Raw genomic sequence first — 21,494 nt, 5'->3', positions numbered from 1 at the left:
TTTTTGTTGTGGAAAGTAGTTACAATTTAAAATATAATCATCAAAGGGCTTATTTAGAAGAGCAGTTGAAGTGTGCATTAATAGCTTCAAAAGTAAAGTCCTACTGGGAGGGGAGGGAAATGCGATTTCATAAGCCAGAAAGCTCTAGCTTTTGTTACTAAGAAGGGCAAGCTATGAATTCTTCCAGAGTATGTTTCATAGAACTTGGCCACCACTGGCTTCTTACCTTACTTATTTTATGTTTAGCTTTTTAAATATTTGAGAATTTTTTTTAGGTTTCGTTTGTTTCAATTTGTAGCATTACTTTTTCTTTTTTTTTTCCCAAGAAATCCATTAATTGCACTTAATTGGCAATGTCATTTCATTGTGTGATTTTTTTCATGCTAAGAAAATGTGAATAATTCTGTAAAACAGAATGAATTAAAGATGATTCTGTCTTATCTAGGAATGCTTTCTTTAACATTGAGAAAAATTGTTTCTGAGTACAGTGGGAATTCAGTAGTGCCACTTTTTATTGGTATTGAAAAAAATGACATTAAAACCTATATATTTCCAATTTACATTCTGACTGGTGCCCATAACCGGCATGTAATCTGCTTCTCATGCAGTAGTGAAAACAATAGAAATCAAATTTTGCAGCCCTTAAGTAAGAGTTTACTATTTTTTTTTTAGCTATACAGTATCTAATCATGTAGGTTAGTGCATTTTTGAAGGTAAACTACTGAATTATCATGTAGTGTCCTGTTTCTTGTTGAATGCTACTTTGAAATTTGGGCTGATAAAGTAGCAATTGTAGAGCTGTTAAGTATTATGTCCTGCATAAATAACAAATCAGTGTTTCAAGAAATTTGATTCCATATAATGCAAGAAAGTCAAGTTCATAATTAATGCTTTGAATACAATGAGATGTAGTGCAAACACAAAATTCCTCAAAGAGTGAAATTTTTCCTTTAGCTTTTTTCCCTTAAGCACACAGGTGGTTTTGATAAGACCTGCAATCTCTTCTTGAAACAGGCATTTGTTCCATGATGTGTATGTGGATATAATACAGTCATATTTGTTATGTCACCAGTTTGTTTGCAAATTTTTACTTTATAATGGCAAGCAAAGACTATATTTAGACTTAAGATCCAAGGTTTTAATATATGAGGCTAAAAATGCAAGAATCTTACAGATTTTTGGACACTCAATTTTGGAGGCCTTCAAAGTCATAAAATTCTCTCTTTTAGCATTGTACAGAATCTGCACATATTGTAGGAGGTACTTGAAATTTAGGGCACAATTCAGATTGCATGCTATTCAGATTGCATTTTTAGAGAGATAGCATCAAGAGTTGATTTGGATGGCTAAAAATAGTTTTTGCAAGACTCTTTTTTTCATCAACAGGTGAAGGATTACAATATCTGTGGAAAATTGTGTTTCCTGTATATACTGACTTTAGGTTATGTGTCAGCATCATTCTGTCATAAATTTTTGACTTAGGTTTTTATCACAGTACCAGAATTTGGAATGTTGTACTAAGTATTAATTTATTACTGGTTCTAAATGGGATCCAAGTTTGATGATAGGCTTTGGGATGTTTATTTTCTTTTTCCTAAAATAAAACAAATGAAGTTTTACAAAATGATTACATGTGAGGCATTCAGTTTGTCCTATATTTTCTTCTTTTTCTTTTCAAAAAGAGATATTCAACAAATGCCTACATTGTTTTGCATTTGAACAGTAACTGTTCAGTGGGTGATGTTTCAGTACTGTGGTCAGTTACTCAAACTGGATATAGCTAATTGTGAAAAAATACTGGGTTTAAATATTAAACATCCTATTTGTGCAGTACTGACTCAATTTTATAAATAACCAATATTTACATGTAATAATTTATAATAATTTGACAGGCTACTGTGGGAAGGCAGTCCATCTGTAGACAGGAAGCAATTGAATGAGTGTATATTCAGTAGTAGGATTTTTTTCATTTGTAGATTTGGGAATGTATGAATTTATTTAAAACTGGTTTCACTAGTGCTGTATGTTTTTCCTGTTGTGTAAATTTCTGTACTTCAAAATTTCTCATTTAAGACAGCAAAATACCTACTGCATTTTATAAGAAATGAACACGTTTGTTGTTCAGAAGAAAATATTGTGTCACTATGTCCCTGTAAACACATGAAAAAACATGAAATATGACAACCATTTAACATGGTAATGTCCTTTCTAGTACCATTTTAAAATTCTTAAAACTGTTCTTGCAGAGCAAAATTCTCAAGTAACGTCCCTCAATGTCTGTTGCCAAAGTCATAGGAGGTCCAAGACATCAGGCCTGTTGGTATCTAAGTGTATCAGGGCATCCAGGCATATTGAAATCCTGGTGTGCCAGGGCTGTCCTGTCCCTGTTTTGGAGATGCCTGAAAGCTACAGCTACAATGAAACTTGCAAAGCACTTCTTATCATGCATAATGGCTTTACACTTAGCACGTGAGATTTGGTGGTCTGAGCAGAATACAGCTGCCACAGAAAGCCACCTGCATGCAACTTCCCCTTTCAGAGTCCCATCTAACAGATCCATGGAGTTGTTCATTATCCTTTGGGAGTTATAAATCTGTTTTGTGACCCTTCTCCCCTAGGCTTTCTTGTATTCTTATAATGAAGTTCCTTCCTCACTGAAAAACCATTCTGCATTCAAAGAAGCAGTTTGTGGCATCCTCTCTGGTTGTCTCTTTGTACTTAGGTTTTTTCATATCCCAATCACTCTGGTGGCATTTAGTATGGGATATATTAAAAGACTTGAGCACAGTCCTTCTGACCAAGGCAGATGTGGTGAAAGTTTGGAGTTGGTCTAGTTATTAAATTATCCCCTTTTGTTCCCTACAATCATTAATATACCTAAACAAACCAAACATTAGTGTTCTGCTAGAGCCATCAATATGCTGCTAAAAGGTTAAAAATGTCAGGTGCCTACATTGCTGTGTTTTTAGAAGAGTAAGATAATTTTGTCTTACTGACACTTTTTTCCAAAGCAGAATGTAATTGAGAGTAGAATGTTTCAAAAAATAATAGGGTATTATTTCCAAAATCTCTTTTGCGTTCAGATGTGGTCAAATTTAATATATCTGAAATTATCATTGATATAGATCCTACATATACACTTAAATCTTTTCCTCAGGCCACTTATGGTCTAAATAGATGAAAGGGGAAAAGCATATTTGACCTCCACACTACTGTAATACTCTCATTATTTTTCACTTGTGAGTCAGAATATGCAGAGTTAAAAGATCAAGTGACATTTTATGTAAGTGTTTAAAGTCTATTAGAATATTCATTCTATTTCTATATTAATTTTGTATGCTAAAACACAAAATTAGTGCATCATATGCAAAGCACAAACAATACAACAATACCATAGTCCCACAGATATTTCTGCTAACAGGCAGTCTGTTTCTGAAGAATACTTGTGCACCTTCTTGTGTTAGAATATGAAAAACCCGAGGCCAAAGGTAATAAATGGAGACTCTTTTTATGGTTTGGAAATAATATCATGATTTGAAGTCTAATACATTAATAATTTTGAAAATAACCTAAAAAATTGAGAATTCTGAAATAAAATTAATTTTAAGTGGATTTTCTGGAACTACTATAGGAAGATATTATTGCACTAAAATTATCAAATCTCTATACAAAATTTTGGGAGGAGAAGACTAGTTGTGTAAAGAAAAGTAAGTAAAATAAGCAACTTCCAATTTTTGCTTGAAGATTTTCATTTCGTTCTATCGTAAATTCCTTACTTATGAAGAGACAAACTGATAATGTGGAGAGAGAAATTATATTTCCCTGATCCTCACTACCAAAGCATATTTGAAAACCATGAGGTGCAGATAGAACTCATAAGAACAGTAGGGTTTTCCTTACTCCTAGAGTAAGGAAGGAATTCCTAGAATTGTGGTTTTAAACAGTGTTTTGGTGTCTTCAAAACACTGATGGCTTGAGAATTTGTCTAATTCCTGAGATTATTTCAGGAAATGTTCCATAAAGCTGAACTCCAAAGTTGAACAGGCTGCCAACCTGAACCATAGTTCTAGCTTCTAGAAAGGAAAAGTTCTTCCAGTGAATTTCTGCATGTGTCAGGTTAGCTCATGCAAAGGCATCCTCAATGCAAGAGTCTGGAAGAAGAGATCCAGCCTAGAATTAATTCTGATCAGGAGTTTTAATGAATCCATCTCTACTTAAAATTAGGTCTCTAAGTAAACCACACAGTGTTGCTGACTGAAGTTGGTTTTGACTCAATCTTTTGTACTTAATTATCCTTATATACAGTGAAATGTGGGTCTTTATTACTTTATTTTGTTTTCAGTTATCTGCTTTCCTCTAACAGTCACTCCTGTTAATAAAATGGTAAGTCTGGTGTCCCAAGTAACAAATTTCATCTGATCCATCAATCTATTAGGAAGCTGATAGTTTATAGGAATAGGATTCATGTTGCTTGCCCCCTCTCCCCACCTCCCCCTCCACGACTTCCACATAAAAGTCTTTAAAACACTTACTGGAAGAGACTTCAGAATGCAAAATTTCACGAGGGCACTGCAGTTGTGCTTTATTTTTTTCCCTTGTACCTTTTGCTGTGACATCAGAGTTGGTGTTTCTAGGTTTATCAAAATACCTTTGGTACCTTCCCCAGGTTCCCCAGGGCCGGGAGTTGGTCTTCGGTGATTCTTATGCGTCCCTTCCAACTCAGGATATTCTGGGATTCTGTGTCCTGCCCTAACCTGGGCTCTGCTCGTGTCTGTGTAACCACAGTCAGCAGGAATGTTTTGCAGCCTGAGACAGGGGACACAATTGTGCCTGATTCTGTCTCCTGGCTCCTGTGGAGCCTGATGAGGCTCACCAAGATCACCACTTTTGTGATCAAATACAAAAGCTTTCACCGCTGCTTTGTCCTCTTTATTTTAATCTTTCCTGCTCTGCTCTGTCCTGATTGCATTAGGAAGGGAAACCTTTTCCAAGCTTGTGCACAGTAGGTCTCAGCTGTGAGATGCTGTTCACTGAAGGTTTTCTACTAACCACAATATTACAAAAATCCATTACAAAAGAAAACCTTCTTGCTATGCAGCTTGCAGACTGAACAGGTAAAATGGATGGTTTAGATGTCAGCCAGGAGTCTGGCAAAGAGTGCATGTGTGTTTATTCACGTGTGATTTGCCAGAGACTTTTATTGCTTCAGACAGCACACTGGTATTGGAAAAAACATGTGCATTTCTTGGCATGTTAGATAAACAATTTGTATATAATGCAGTATATGAGCCCTGTGAGTATATGCTGTTCTGATTTCCACATGGTTTCAGAAGCTGTCTTCCTCAATGTACACATTGCTTACATGCTTAATAAGCAGGCAAGCAACAGTTTTGTCTTGGAAAGCTGATAAGAGTTGAAATTCTCCCCAGAGAAATAACCAGAAAGAGGAGCATTTCTGTTAGTTCCTTTTGAGCATATGTTTTGAATGCCCAGTATGTAAGCCATGGAGAATGGTAATATTTCGTAATAATTTTTTCCCTTGGAATTGTTTTTACCAGGAAAAGAGCATGAGCTGGTACTTCATATTTTTTAGATAGTGTTCAGAAATAGCTGCATAAAAGTTCACTTCATTATGGTATATGGAAATAGATTTTGAGTAAGTGGGTAAAATGAAAGAGAAAAACATCTTTCATAATTGAGTCATCTGAGCAGCAGTTTTTGCCCTCCTCGGCATAATGTCCTGCTACTTAATCATCAAGAATAAATTACTATCATTCAATTATAGTAACTATTCCTTAGTTTCTGCTTATTGCTTTGTGTTAAAACTGTGAAAAATTAAATCTGTAAAACCAGAATTCTAGTTGGTGTTCCAAGTGATAATATACTCAGTATGTGATTTGGGCAATGATTTCCTAGGTCTAGGTCACTGGGTGATTTTTTCATTCTTAGTTCTCTATCAGCTGATGCCTTCACATGTCAAACCATTTTAGCAGATATTAAACTCTAGATATGAACTTCAAGGCTTTTCTGACTCTTTTCCCCAAGTATATCACCTTCAAGATATATTATTTTATCAATATTATAATAGAGGAAGCAAGTCATTGTTGAGAGAAAGTACTTCTGATAATTTTAAGTTTGGACAGCTCAGTAAAAGCTCTTTTAAAATGAGCCAAGAACTTTACCACAATAATCTCTAAAAGAGTTGGTAATGTGTATATAGACCTGAAGTGATGATCTTTTTGTAGTGTAGCAGCTCTGGAAGAGGAGGAGTGCTCCATTTTATATCAAACAAATATCTCTATATGCTTCTATCTCTATCAACACCTGACTGATTCACCTCTGAAATACTTGAGCCATTTTTATTTATTTGTTTGAGCAAAACTAATATTTTACCTAGATTTCAGACATTTCTCTATTGCAGTGACTGATGGTTGTGATAGACTTTGGCTTGATGAAACAAGACCGATGAAAACTAAGAAGAAATGTGATTTTTCTCTATTTACAACACTAAAATTGTGTATACTAGACCAGAGGAAGAACAAAAAACTAGAAATAACAACAAACATACGTGGACTGTAAATGAGAATACAAACTATTTCAGAGTTGAACTCTAACAAAAGAAATATAAATAACTTTCAAGATAAAACATAATCGGTTTTAGAAATTATTAAATCATACAGTTATTTAGTAGAAAGTTAGACACCATGATCCACAGTACTTTTTTCCTCCTCTATCTGATGCTATTTAGCAGATAGGCTATGAGAGTTTTAATAAATGTAAGCTTTTCTTACATAAAGTGTTATTGTTGGAAGTAGTTTTATTAGTTCTGGTGTACCAAAATAATATATTCCTATCTTCTAGGAAGAGCATGTCATGAATATCAGACTTCATACTCTGTATTTAAATAATCAGCTGTGGTTATGTTGAACTTTGACAGGATTTATTGAAAATATTAGAACATAATAACACTTTTCTGGTGCTATCTTGTTGGTATCAGTGATCTGTAATAAAATGATCTGCATTTTAATTATATTGCTGACTCCAATGCAAATTTTTTAATTTCAAGCTTTGTCCTTAATTGTGGAACATATAATAGAGAAGATGCTGGTGGGACATCACTTTTTAAAAAATCTAAAAGCTATATAGGAAGAAGTGAGAAAAAAATTGAGGAATGAAAGCAGAGGATGAGCTCCAGTCACAGGCTAATGATAGTTAAGGAAATCAAGAAAAAGAGAAAAAAATCTTATGCAGTTGTACAATATTGTTCCAACCTTAATCTAGTGGTGTGTACACCTTTGACATGTTCGATTCTTCAGATAAATTTATTTCTTCTTAGAGGAGAATTTGAAACTGACTGAAGAGCTGGACTCAGTGATCCTTGTGTGTCCCTTCCAACTCAGCTTATTCTGTAAAATAAGCAGATGTTTGGAAGGTGTCTGCTTTTTCTTAGTATAGTTTATTAAAAACATAAAACTGTCTTCTAGTATCCTAAAATACAAATACTAACACTGTGAGCTTTGCTAGCATGAACCACAAATGCTAATTTAAAAATATTTTGTCCCAAGCTGGGAAGTGATACCTCTTTGAATAAACTGGAATTTCCACATGCAGAGGAATTATCTTCAATTGCTTTGGCCCACAAAGTCTGTCCTTAAATACACCTTTAAAGTGGCTTTTATCCTAAATTTCCTTGTAGTTGGCATCTTACTAATTAAAATCATAGTTGCTCTATTTGTTATTGGGTATGTTTTTAAATTTTGTTAAATTCATGAAAACTTCATAAATAGCAAATGGCTCACTTAAGTTTTTTTGCTTTTTTTTTTGTCTTCTTTCTATCAAACAAAAATCATAATTAATGCAACAGATCATCAGGGAACTAGAAAAAGTGAGGTCACCCTAATGAAAAATCATAGTTAATTTAGAATTTCTAGGGAAGGGATTTTTTGTGTTTGTCTGACTTGCACAGGGAGTTTTGATGCTATCAACTTTCTTTTCCTTTCTGAAATGGTCATTCTACAACAGAATAGGCATTTCCACATATAGATAGATATATATGTAAAAGGACATCTAATGACTTCTAAATGCAATTACTGGATTAAACCTGTTTAGCAGTATAGAAGCACTTTTCTGATTTCTTTACTGTTGTCAGAACAAAAAAGGCGGGCAGGCTTGATTTTCAACAGCAGTAGAAATTGGGAATTCCTGTGGGCTCTCATGTCAACTTTTCTATATCCATATCTACCAATCGAATTTTTCAGTGCTCAGTTTTGACTTAAAAGTTTTGAGAAGAATGATGTTTAGTAGCACTAAATCTTGCTCTGTATTAGGGTGTGTAGTCAACTGCCTGGCCACATCATGCTGTGGCATGACCCACAGCACACGAAGCAGAAAAAGTGTGTGTTTGTACCATCTGCAGCTCACAGCTTCGACACAGGCAAGAGGCCTGGTGGTTTCTGCATTTCCCTTTCATGTCCATAGGCAAGTCTGCATGTACTTTAAATTTTATGCAGAAAACATGAATGGGAGGTGTGAGGCTACAGGAATAATTGATTCACCCTGTTCCATTTGGCCATTTTTCCAAGCAGTGTTTTAGGAAGGTGCAAGCTGTATAGGTAAGTATGATACTAGCAGCTGGCTGCTGTTAGCAGTCATCTTTTGCATGGCCTCCTCCAAAACAGAAGGTACCCCATGTAAAGATAAAATACAATTTTCAAAATGCAATTGCTGACACTATCATGTTCCTTTTTCATAGATTTAAATGTATGGTATCAGGACAAAGAAAAAAAAATAAATAAATAAACCACAAGCAGGGACTCCAACAAGTTACCTGGAATTTATTCTCTTCTTAGTTCTGTAAACTTTGCAAACCACTTAATTTTCATTCTCCTGATTTGTAGTATTACTTAAATTCCTGATCAGTATTTTTTTCCAGGAAATCATTATCTGTCATTTATTACTGTACATAATGTGCGTGCTAAATATATAACATTTGACATGAAAACTCATATTTCTAAATGTTTTGAGTCTGACTGTAGCAGATTTGACTCTTTTTGCAGATTAATTTACTGACTTTAAAAGTGAATCTGACATATAATTTCTATGTGCATTTCAATAGCATATACTGTTTGTGGCATCTATGTACCACCAGAGCTGTTTCCATGATGCAGCATTCTTTTGTGGTGGCTGCAGCAGTTTTCATCCTATATAATTTAAAATTATTTCCTTCTATATAATTAATTATTTCCTCCTATATAATATAAAATAAGCAGCTGCTCCAGCTTTCCTCCTGTATAATTTTTGATTATTTTTGTTTTGTCTCTTAGGATTTGATACCAGCATTTTGCCAATTTGCAAAGACTCCCTGGGCTGGATGTTTAATAGGCTTGATACGAACTATGACCTGTTGTTGGACCAGTCAGAACTTGGAAGCATTTACCTTGACAAGAACGAGCTGTGCACCAGGGCATTCTTCAATTCTTGTGACACATACAAAGACAGTTTGATATCTAACAATGAGTGGTGCTACTGCTTCCAAAGACAGCAAGGTAAGAGATGAGATCAACCTGCATATGTGTATGTCTGACCTTTTTGTTGGGCTTTATCTTTTTTTTAACATACTAAGAAGATTACTGTGAACTACAAGCCCTTAAATGCTGTGCAATGAATTTGTTTCAAGGTTTGTGACATATGGTGAATACCTCAAATGAAATAAAAAAACCCCCAAACAAAGTAGCCAAATGACTCAAGCTAAATAGAAAGGCTTGCTAGAAATTCAAGGATTCTAAATAAAGTGTAACACTGCCACTAATGCTTTTATAGCTATGTTGTTCCTCGTGCCCAAAATTTAGTATGGATATGGAGGGAAAGAGGTGAAAATAAAGAACAGTTTACTGAAATTATTTCTTTCCCGGTCTACTTTGCCTACGTTATAAAATAAACTTTTTTATTACTAATGTAGGGTATCTTAATGTTTGGTGAGCCTAATAAAATAGCTGAATGAACATTATGGATAAAGTTATTTCCAGTCATTTACACCTAAAACCAGTTGGTTTTTATTGCCTAATTGAATCTCTTGTTAATGTCCTGATGTGATTTTGGTTAGACAAATAAACACAACCTACAGGCATTATTTTCCTGAGGAATATATAACAATTTTAGATATAGATATATAGTCAAGCTAGTTGTAATGTATCAAGGAATTCACTCATTGAATATTGTCTGCAATTGGTCAGAATAACCCCTGCATTTTCCTTACTAACATGAGGGAGTTTTTCTAAAGGATAAGCAGCAACTAAGCTTCAAATTACTACTGCTGATAGAGGAGATAAAACTGATTTGGTGGAAAGTTTGCTAAGCTAATTCAGCCTTTTTGAAAGTTTTAGTATCAGTTTTTAATTCTCACTTGTATCCTTAAAACTCTCATGATAAATTCACATTAGCATTCAACACTTACGATTTTGTTCTGATTTCTGTGGAAATAAAGGTTTTCATCATGCTACATCTGCCCGTTGTAAATCTAAGTAAAAATAAAGCTGTACTTCTGTAGATAAGCACTAAATAGCAGATATCTTTTCTTTGGTAACTTTCTTATTAAAAGGTTAACATTTAAACTTTCAAACAGGTGTTTCAAAACACATTATTGTTTTATAATAATTTTTGTGTGATATTTTATAAGCATGTATGTACTTGCTGCCAACACTAGCAAATTAACAATAACCCATCCCAGAAGTAAGGTAGCTCCTAAAGAGCCTAACATTTTGTTCATTTGTCTATAAGATAAAAATAAAAAAACCCACCACAATAATTTGGTCAGTGTACTGTTAGAACCTGAGGATGGTATTGTAAAGACTGATCTAAACACTAAGGAATTTTATTAGTGGTACCCCAACAGATCCATCTTTCAGTGACACTGATTCTTCATATTGCAGAAGCCAACATTATCAAGCTTTTCTTCCCCTTTTTTACCAATTTCCCCACTGTCTTGATAATGTGTTGACATAAGGTGCTGATTTCAAACAGATTAGATAGTCTTTGATACCACAGTATGTTTGAGTATATAGTAAAAAAGACATCTAAAAATTGTATATGAAGTGAAATCTGACTTTCAGCAACACTTGCACATTAAACATGCACTTCATCCTTCAAAATTAACTGTCATCAAAATCTGTATTCTCCATTTTTTGATCTAAGGAGAAAAAAAATGTTCTTTTGTCATGTCTTATTTTGTCATGTCTTATAGCTGTTGCACAGCTGTCTCAGTCCTGCTTCCCGTGTGTATTAGTGACCCATTGAATTCTCTAATTGGCATTGTTATGCTGAACTGTGGAATATGTTCATGTCTGGTTATGTTTTACTTGATGGAATGATCTAAATAAGGCCTTTAACTAGGCCTTTGCTATTAATAGCAAGGAGATGGAAAAGCTGAGAAATTCAGCAGCTTCTTCTGATGTTTATTAAAATAAGCTGATATTAACAGAATGATTCAAGCCATGTAGAGCAGTTCTCTGTATTCATTGAGCTTAGTGCTTTCTGGGCAGATCAGTGGTTTTACAGTACTCTTCTTGATTAATGTTGTTCTAAAGAGAATACAAAATTTAGTCAACCATATGTATCATACTGGGATAGCAATTTCATTGTGCTTTTTAAAAGTACATAGTGTTAGCTTGAGTCATTACCTGAGAAGTCCTGTGGTCTTTGATCTTAGTTTTACCATGCAAGACTGTCAGCATTAGACAAATCCTTGAAACTCTTCATTCTTTCTGTCTGCTTGATTTACACTACACTAGATCTATTACTGAACATTGCTAACAACTCCTAGTCATTATAGGCAACTTTTTTACGAATCTTGAAGTCATATCTTTCTTGTGGAGATGATGATCTTCCTGTAGTAGTTGTCTCACTTTGACTAACGGTTAAACACTTAGGTATAGTCCAGGGATGCTTATTGAATTTTCTCTTGCCCTTACTCTGCCTTAAATGTAGTTTAGTATTTCTGAGGTATATCCAAGGCATTAAAATGCATTTCTGCAATGCATCAAAATCTGCACTGTGCCAGTGTTCTTTGTAAGTCTTTTTGTATGCTTTGATCACTGTGGCCCTCTATTTTCAACAATCCATGCAAGTGTTTCAGCACCCATCTTCAGAACTTACTTCCTTAGTTGTTCAATGCTAATGTGACACTTCAGTGCTTACTTAAATGCTGAAATGCTGAGGCCCTTGCAATGGTGGCCTTTTTATGGGCTGAATTTTTTTCTGCCAATAATTGACTGACTACTGCAGCCTTGTTTTGTGGCATCGCTGATTCGGAGTAGGAGAGTAGCCAATTTTGCTGAGAGTTTTAATGCTTAGAAGCAAAGTAATTGTTTACTGTAGGCCTCTGCATGGATCCAGCACTTCTCTAGGTGTGTTTTCTTAGAGGCCCTTCTGTCTGCCATACCTGGAAGACATCTTTGTCACTTCAAAAACAGTCCCTCTTATAGAAGACTGATAATTATTATGATTTGTATTTGGCAGTCTTAAGATTGCAAGGACTTCTAATATATTTATTGATAGTTAGAAATGAAGATGTAACATGCGTTTATCAAGATAAATGCTGATCATGAGATCCCCCTGGCAGGCTTCTTGAACTGTAGTATTGATGTTTCAGATCCCTGAAGTACAAACCTCAGATGTCCAAAAATTATAATGCTTGATACCAAGTACAGACAAGGTGTCACTGCAGCCTTACCTGCAGTAGACCATAATCCAGAACTTAGGGGCTCTGCCAAACATTATCTACTTGATTGGTGAAAAATCACTGTTTTGTTCTTGAGTAAGAAGGAGAATCTCTGCAAGTTGGAGGCTCACTGTGTGAGTAATAGCTCCTTGAGACCTATCTGTTAAAAATAATGTTCAAACCTACCGGTTTGACTCCAGTTGATCTGTTAATGTGCTATTTTGGTAAATCAAAGCTTAATTGTGCTAGCCTTGAAGCACTTCTTGACATGACTGGATACTGGTGTCTGATGGGCCGGCATTAGCAGTGTTGGATACTCTGGTGTGCAGCAGTGCTCTGAGCACTGACAAACTGTGAATGGCTGGTGCTGTGTGGGTCATGATTCACTCCTCGCCGTGCACTGGTGTTATCAGAAGGACAATTCCTGCCACATCTGTGAAAGTAGATTAAGGATGAAGATGATTAGATACCTTATTTGTGTTCAGATTTTCGGACAAACTAATGTCAGGTTCATTGCTATTTCAAGAGAAACTACAACCCTGATTTTTGTACAGGATTCTTTTCCTCCCTGAAAATAACTGTTTGGCTCAAGGAGTTGTCCGGTGATTGCTTTTTTGTAAAAATAATTTCAAAAATCTTAAAAAAAAACTTTACAAACTTAGGAGCTAACCTGCAAATAAAGAGGGAGGCATTATGATTTGAGAAGATAGGAAAAAGAATGTGCTGTAAGCCAAAAGGGATTGGTTGAAATTCTAGCCTGCCATTCTCTTTGACAGTTTTAAGCACCAGAGTGATTTTAGTATTGTTAAGAGTTTTTGCTGCTTTTGCCCTAAGAAGCAAAGCTTAAGTTTGAATCTTGAAGACTTCTGAGAAGAGTGTTTTGGGTAAGTAACTTCCTCATGTTGCCTTGTTGCCTCTTGGTTAATGGTATTCCTTTTTGTAATTGTGCCACCAAAGATTTATAGCTATAAGATTTTTTTTTCTTTAGGCATCATCCATAATTTTTACATTTCCACATGTTAGTGCTCAAATATGCATATGTATGTTTCTAATTTAGGATTTTTTTCATGGATAAAAATGTATGTATTCTTCCTATTTGACTAGTTCTTCTTCGTCAGCATATTTCCCATCTCTTTTGTAGGAAAGGAGAGAATAGAATAGAATAGTTCTGTGACATTACCCAACCATTAACATAACCCTGCCAAATCCACCCCGTTCCTAGATCCTTATAACCTGTAATATTTGTATGATAAATTACTGTAATTTATTTGATTAATGGTAGTAGAAAATACCTTTAGTTTAAGAGATAATCAGTCCTCAGAATGTTATAGCATTAAGACTTGAAATTGTCAAATATTGGGAAAGACAGAAACTTTAGTTTTGAAAGGTAAGGAAACTGTGATCATGATCATCCTCAAAGTATTTCCTACAATGCAAAAATAAAATGTCATTTAGCCTCATAAAGTAATCAAAGACCGAATTATTAAAATGCAATGCCCACCCAGAGATGTCAAATCTCAGTGATTTTTCAAGAGCACACAGAGAAATTGGTTCATTGTCTGGAAAGACAACTCCTAAAATTTCTTCTGGCATTAAGAAAGACTGTTGACAGTGTTCTGTCAACATTCTGTTGACAGTGTTCTGAAAGTGGAGCCTACCCTTAAGGCCTTCACTCTAAAAAGAATCATTACAAATTTTGTGTGAAAAGCCAGGCCCACCAGAGTTGAGGCTAATGGAGACATTTATGAGCTTCTTTAAATGTAATGCATGTATAAATGTTATTTAAAATGTAAAAACAAGAGAAATGAACATCCTGCTGCCAGTAAGGGACTATTATTGTATACTAGTTTTTATTTACACTGTTAGATAATAGCAAAGGTATGTTGGAATAATTAGGTTGTGCCAGCCAAGAGGCTGTGTGTTCACCAGAGCTCTATTTTTGATCTCCACTTTATCTGGGCCTTTGTCAGCAGAGTGCCCTACAGAGTGACTGAGTTCTGGTCCTACCTGTGCTCTGCATCAATGGGCTGGGCCAGTCTTACTCATTTTAAGCCAGCTCAGAACACCTTTTTCTATTTGCATGGAGAAAAAGGGATCCTTGAGTTAAGCACATGGCAAAGATGTATTATAAATGATCAGAGTCTGCTAAAATGGAAAATGCTTTTAATATTCATGCAATGTAAGATTTTGTCTGGGAATGGTGCAGGCTAAAGACACCTGTGAGTAAACTCAGTAATTTTATTGCTGGTTCAGAATGAGAAATGCCTGGTTCTAATAATGGTCTAATGTGGTATGCAGTGCCAGTGTTCAGAGATTAATTAGTGCTTTGCTGTCTTTGATTCTTTCACTTACTGAACAGTGATGTAAACACATTCACATCTCATTTTCTTCCCATTCATGGCGCATAATGTGACTTTCTTTTATGGACAGTAAAAAATCAAATTATTCAGAAATAGAATTCAGTATTTCCAATATTCAGCTGTAGCTGAATAATGAAAAACTGAATTTTAATACATATTCTGTTTCTCAGAGCCATCTAAAGTTTGGCCTCCATTTTTAAGTTAATTTGCTGCACATGGGGCTTTGTACCTATGGGATCCAGTCTTACATTGTTGCCAGAGAATCGTTGAATTTTGCAGACTTCAGTGAAGAAAAAGATTTTATTTTCTTAGTGTAGTATGTCAAATACAAAATTGGAACATGAATTCTAAAAAGGACAAAAGGGAGGAAATTAAAAGAGCTGTTCTGTGTTTAGCTAATACATGAGGCAAGCTTCACAGTTGCAGAGATTTTTATAGAGCAGTAAAGTAGGGTGTGATAGAGTTACTATTTTGGTCTAGCATTCCCCAGTCCTCCAGACTAGTGACTAGATGCTCACTTGGAGATGAGTTAACTATGAATGGTGTTCTGCACATATCCATGGTGGTGCACAGATTCATAATTCTGAAACTGTAGCAAGCTGTGGTAATTCTTTTCTTTCAGATGTGTGTGTTCCATAAGATCAGTAGTTAGAGTGACCTTACAACATAGCAAACTGTGAAAACGTAGTCATGTGCTTTCTGTCCTCAATACTGTGTAACCTGTTTAACCTTTTTTATGTCCTTCCAGATCCCCCTTGCCAGACAGAACTCAGTAACATTCAGAAGCAGCAAGGAGGAAAGAAGCTCCTAGGTGAGCCATAGATCATTCTTTTGAAGGTTTTATTACTTACATAAATAACCCTAGTTAAACAGCAACACAAAATCAATATTAATCCAATGAAGATGGACCACAGTAAATCTCAGCAGCAAAATTTATGAAATTTTTGGAAGCTATTAAACTTGGTTTTATTACGTTACCTAGCAAAAGCTCTTACTTCTGTTTTATTACCCTGATAGAAGGTACATTTTTACAGTACAGAGGGAACAGCACAAGGTACTCCTAAAGTAGTATTTCTGCTGATCCTTTAACTGTAATAGTCTGTAAGTAGTTGAAATCTTTGTTGTGAATCAGTTTATACTGCATCAATATTTCTGAAGTGTAAAGTCTTCATTTACCACTAGCCACTGTGTGAAAGCTCTGTAAAACAAAAGGCTTGACCTGAAGCAGCCAAAACTGTATTTCTCATAAGGATGGTTTCTAACAAGAACTATACACTTAAAATGCTTCCATATGAATATTTTGTTGATTGTGGTCTCCACTTGGTCCAAGTGATAAATAGTGGATTATTCAGCTGTAGGCAAGTCATTGCCTCACAAAATAAGCCCCTCTTGTACATATAAATGCAAATTTAGTATTAATTTTTACAGGGTTTTTTTGTGTTATGTTCTGCTGCATTTGTCTTCTGTGGTGGAATAATTAAATATTAGTGTGTGGTGGTTTGTAAAATACATATTAAACACAAATAACTCCTTGTAGTAGATAGTTTGTTAGTCATGAAGTCTGGCCCTTACTATCCAGACTTGTTTGTACTCCACAGATATAGAACTTCCCAGTCAGGAACAGGTCCTACACTTGAGCCTTTTCACCAGTGAAAATCTGGACTGAGATATTCAGGGAGTAAGAAATATGTATTACAGGATCAACAAGAAAATTAAAGGAATATTGCTCACTTTATGTCGTGAAATCAGTCCAAGACTGATACGTGATATTTACCCTCCCACATTTGATCCATTCAGTCACTTTGAGTCAGCTGAATTTAGTACTAAAGCAGTCACTGCAGAGTCTGAAATGCTGAAACAGGAAAACCCAGTAGCTTTCTGCTATAATTGTGACAGTGGCCAAGACATGGACTTCAATATACTTATTCAACATATATATCTATATCTATCTGTATCTATCTATCTTTCAGGGCAGTACATCCCCTTCTGTGATGAGGATGGGTACTACAAGCCAAGTCAGTGCCATGGGAGCCTAGGGCAGTGCTGGTGTGTGGACAGATACGGCAATGAGGTGTCAGGATCCAGAACAAGCGGCGCAGCGGAATGTGGTAAGTCAAGAGCCACATGGGGTGTTTGGTTTAGAAGTGTTAGTCCCTTTGATTGTCAGCCAGGTTAAATTTCTTCTGTGAAAAGTGTGGGACCCAACTACATGGAATTTGATACAAAACCCAAAAAATTACAATTAGTTACTGTTATTGCATTATTTTTTGGAACTCCTGTCACTGTGTCAGCTATTAATAGACCCCTTACACGTGCTTGGCATAGTGTGTATAAACCCAGGACAAATTAATTTTCTAGAGCAGCATTAGATAAGTCCCATAATGTTTCATTAAATTCCTTTGGGTAATCAGCATGCAAGTGAATTCAATTTGATTTTTTTTCAGTTTATATTTGAGGGAATTTCCAAACGTTTTTAGCACACTAAATCTTCCCTTATTTTTCCCTTCCCTACAGCATTGTGCAGCTTCTTCCAAGAATTCCCATGTCACCTTTATTTGATGTCCCAGATATAAAAGATGAAAAAAAAGTATTTTTCCTTTTTATTTAAAAAAAGTCATTTATGACTCCTTTTCACTTTTTCTCCAACAAAAGAACATAGCCTGAAGCAGAGAGTAAATTGTACACAGTATTTGAGGTACAAGCTCAGTCCTATTGTCCATCTTATCCAGGATCATTTCTAGATAAATGGACAGTTTGGTATAATTCAAGATGATATGTAAGAAGTGAGAAATAGTCAGGGTATATTATCAGTGGTCCTTATTTCCGTCTGTGAGTTGGACTTAAATTTTTTAAATTGTTCCTAGCACTCATTACAGTTCTACAAATCCATAACATTTGTCTCCTTTTGTTAACACTGAGAAATTAATTCAGTATTGAGGTAGATTTTTATGACAAAAGAATATTCATATTATTTATATTTTATTTTTATGTAGCACGCTGTAGTTGTCCTGAAAGTAAATATTCTGATGTACCTTTTGTATGATTATGTAAAATATACTATAAATATGTGGGGTATCTTGTGAGTCCTTTCTATAACTATCATACCTTTTTAGCTATCGATTTAGAGACTTCAGGGGATTTTGCCTCTGGTGATTTCCATGAATGGACGGACGATGAAGATGATGAAGATGAAATAATGAACGATGAAGATGAAATTGAAGATGATGATGAAGATGAAGGGGATGATGATGATGACGACGATGATCATGATGGATATATTTGATAATATTAGGAGGTCCCTATGTTGTACCTTTCTAAATTTCACAAGATGATATTTCATAAAATCCCTTTGCTCTCCAAGATCAAAAGGGTTCTAACAAATGTGTATATTTTGTATGATTATTTCAAACATTGCAGCTGGAGTCATAGACTTCTTTTGTTTAAATAAGAATAATTATATCATGTGCTTTTGAGTTTTTAAATTCTGTTGCGCTGAAGAAAACACATTGGAATTCTAGCCTGAAGAAAAAAATGTTATGTGCTACTGAAAATATATATATGTGCAAAACACACTAAAAAGCCAACCAGTCTCTTCAAAATTCTGCTGAGAAAATATTTGCCCTTATTTGGAACTGTGCATGTCCTCCTCAGAATGTATACTGTGACTTATCTTCAGTTCTGTCAGTGTTTTAGGCCCTGCAAATGTCCATTTAATGAATCAGAAATGTATTGCAGTAGAAAAACATTGGTGCACAAGTAGCATCTCAACCAGCCTTTAATTAACCAAAGGCATGGAGAAAAATCAGAAGGGAAAACTGTAGCAAAGTCCTACTTTGCATTTGTAGTTATGTTTTTTATTAGGAAATGACTATATTATTGAAAGGATTTTTCAAAAGCAGTAGCATGGACAAGCACCAGTTCTGGAATTCTAAAATTTTCTTGTTGTTCCTTTTTTTTGGTTCCATGTCAAGGTCATATAAGCTTTATCATTATTTACTTAATCATTGCTTCACCCTTTGTGGTTTCTATGTATTTCTCTCTAATCAGACTAGCATAAAATATTTACATTGGGAAAAAGATTTGCTTAAAGTTTATTACCTTTATACATTACTGTATTTCAGAGTATTGTCACTTGCCCCAAGGTAGTTTTTAATAAATGTATTATGATGCTTTTTATTTTCTTATTTTGGGAAATAGTTTTGCTCTTTTTCTTGATTCATGTTGTTTTCTGTTACTAGTGCAGAAACTTATAGAACGTATTGTAAAGGTGCCTTGCAAAATAGAACTAGAAAGGTTTTAGCATGCATACCAGTATAGGATGTTAGGCAATAGCTAAGCACACCCAATTACCAAATTAATACCAGTATAGGTACTGCTGCTGGAATGAAGAAAATGGATTATTTTAATTTTTTTTCCTATTATTATGTAATTACCATGTGGTCTAGATTATACTTATTGTGTAGAGTAGCACTCAAGATTTGACTGTAGAGAAAATTACTTTAATCACTGTATTTATGTTAGCATGTTAATTAATTGTGTAGACATTTTGGGACTCCACCATCTTCATTCATATCCTGTTTCCTTCTGCCCACAATAAAATTGACATGACCTGTATAATGTATTACTGCAGGTTGTATAATTTAAAAATAAGTCACTGATTTCCCATCATTAATAAAAGGAAAATCAGATTCTTATTTGAATTAATTTCTACACGGTAAATACTAAATCTAATGTTTATCTTATGTAATATTAAAAAGTATAATGCATTTTCTTTTTTACTGTTTCTGTATAGTTTGCAAAATAAAAACTCTTGTAACCAACCTTTGGCCAGCATAGCCCATCATTTTGACTTTTTACATAGTCTGAAATGTAGAATTGGAAAGAATTCATGTTTCAGATACATTTTACCTATTAAAATATGTATTTATTTGAATAAAGCCATTAATGTTTTATTTTCATTTAAAATATTTGAATAAGGCAAAACACATAGGGAGCTTCTGATTTTCTGTAATTTCCCTGATTTTTCTATAGCTTTGTTGTGTACTTTTATGACATTGTCTTCGTTTCATAGTAAAGAAAGAAAGACTTCTTCTCAAGCTTGGTCATAATTTGTGAGGCATAGTTGTATTATTTTCTTAAATAAAGACAGTTAAGAGTTTCCCATTCTGATAGTGAGATTTTTTCAGAGAACAGTTTCTTATGACTGAAATTCACTGATATATAAACTGATTTTAAATAAAGAAGCTAAAAAAAAAGTGTTGTCATTATTGGCTGATGCAGTAAGTACTGTTGTGGGGAATTTTTTTGCATGTGACAAGTGGTTATTAGATGACAAACTGAAAATGAATTTCATTAAAACTAGTGATACTAGAATTAAAGAGAATTCATAATGTGTTTTGTCTAAAGGGATTACAGTATGAAGACCTTTCTGAAAACAACTGTCATGCAGAAGAGTCTGAAAGAAGTTTATATTCTTTCTTCCCTGAAAATTCCCCACTGAATTGAAAGAGGAGTATACATGCATTTTAGTCCCTGAGTATTAAAGCTACTTAGCATAAATTCAGAAGTAAGTCAAGTTAGTTAAATTCACTAAAGAACAGTGACAGTGGGGAATATGGATAATTTTGGGTTATTTTTGTGGTCCAAAACTAAAACAGCAACAACAAAAAATTCAATTGCTACATATTCCTGAGGAAAAGCCAGAGAAGAGGCTGATGCAGTGTAAATCTTCCCTTGAAAACAGCCTTTTGTTTTGTAAAAGATAGGTACCTGTCTGTGGATCAATACAGTAGTGTTGGTTACCTTTTATGATACCAGAGGAACTGGAAACTACTTCAGTGTGTGCTTCTTTCCTGCATTAAAGAAATGCAGGAGATCAGGAGCAGCAAGAATAAATAAAGGCAAAGGCTGATAATGTAAATTTACTGAATATCTAAACCATTTAGAAGCTTTTTCCTGCTTTCCATAAAATGCAAGAACTTGCACAGATGTCTGTCCTCATGACTACAGTCATGCAGAAAGCAGTCGGGAGCCCTTGACTATTTTTACAGTGTTGCTGTCATTTTTTGTTTTTTTCTGATCTTACAGTTCTACACATGTATTTATAGATAGGCAAAGATTGTGATGTACATTTGGAGATTTTCAGGCAGAGTGATTAATCCTTATGCTCTTCTGAGAAGGAGTGGAATTACAAATCTCAGTTTCATTGAAAAGTAAGGAATACCAAGCTCAGTGCAACAAAATATATAGTCCTTGAAAGAAGTATTTTGGATCAAGGCACAGATGTGCTTAGTTTAGAAGGAAATGAGTTAGTGTCATTAGTTTGCTTGTATGAAAATTGGATTATTGCACAAGACTGAGGAAGTTGGATCATAATGACAGTAGGAAAATTTTTTCCTATTTTTGGCACATGAACAAGA

At 34.7% G+C, this 21,494-nt stretch overlaps 1 protein-coding gene across 3 annotated transcripts in view; it reads left to right on the top strand.

The window, feature by feature from the left end:
- Nucleotides 1-20,331, top strand: part of SPOCK3 (SPARC (osteonectin), cwcv and kazal like domains proteoglycan 3) — a 167,081-nt gene extending 146,750 nt beyond the window's left edge. For all 3 annotated transcript variants that reach the window (XM_059470783.1, XM_059470784.1, XM_059470785.1), the window contains 4 exons: nt 9,324-9,545; nt 15,824-15,886; nt 17,046-17,183; nt 18,189-20,331. In XM_059470783.1, coding sequence (XP_059326766.1) covers nt 9,324-9,545; nt 15,824-15,886; nt 17,046-17,183; nt 18,189-18,358 — 593 coding nt within the window. In that variant the 3' untranslated portion in view covers nt 18,359-20,331. The remainder of the gene's footprint in view (nt 1-9,323; nt 9,546-15,823; nt 15,887-17,045; nt 17,184-18,188) is intronic.
- The last annotated feature ends 1,163 nt before the right edge of the window (nt 20,332-21,494 follow it).

The sequence above is a fragment of the Ammospiza nelsoni genome, chromosome 4, assembly GCF_027579445.1.
Source record: "Ammospiza nelsoni isolate bAmmNel1 chromosome 4, bAmmNel1.pri, whole genome shotgun sequence".
Classification (NCBI taxonomy): domain Eukaryota; kingdom Metazoa; phylum Chordata; class Aves; order Passeriformes; family Passerellidae; genus Ammospiza; species Ammospiza nelsoni.
Note: the sequence above shows the minus strand (reverse complement) of the source record. Positions and strands in the feature narration are given on the sequence as shown.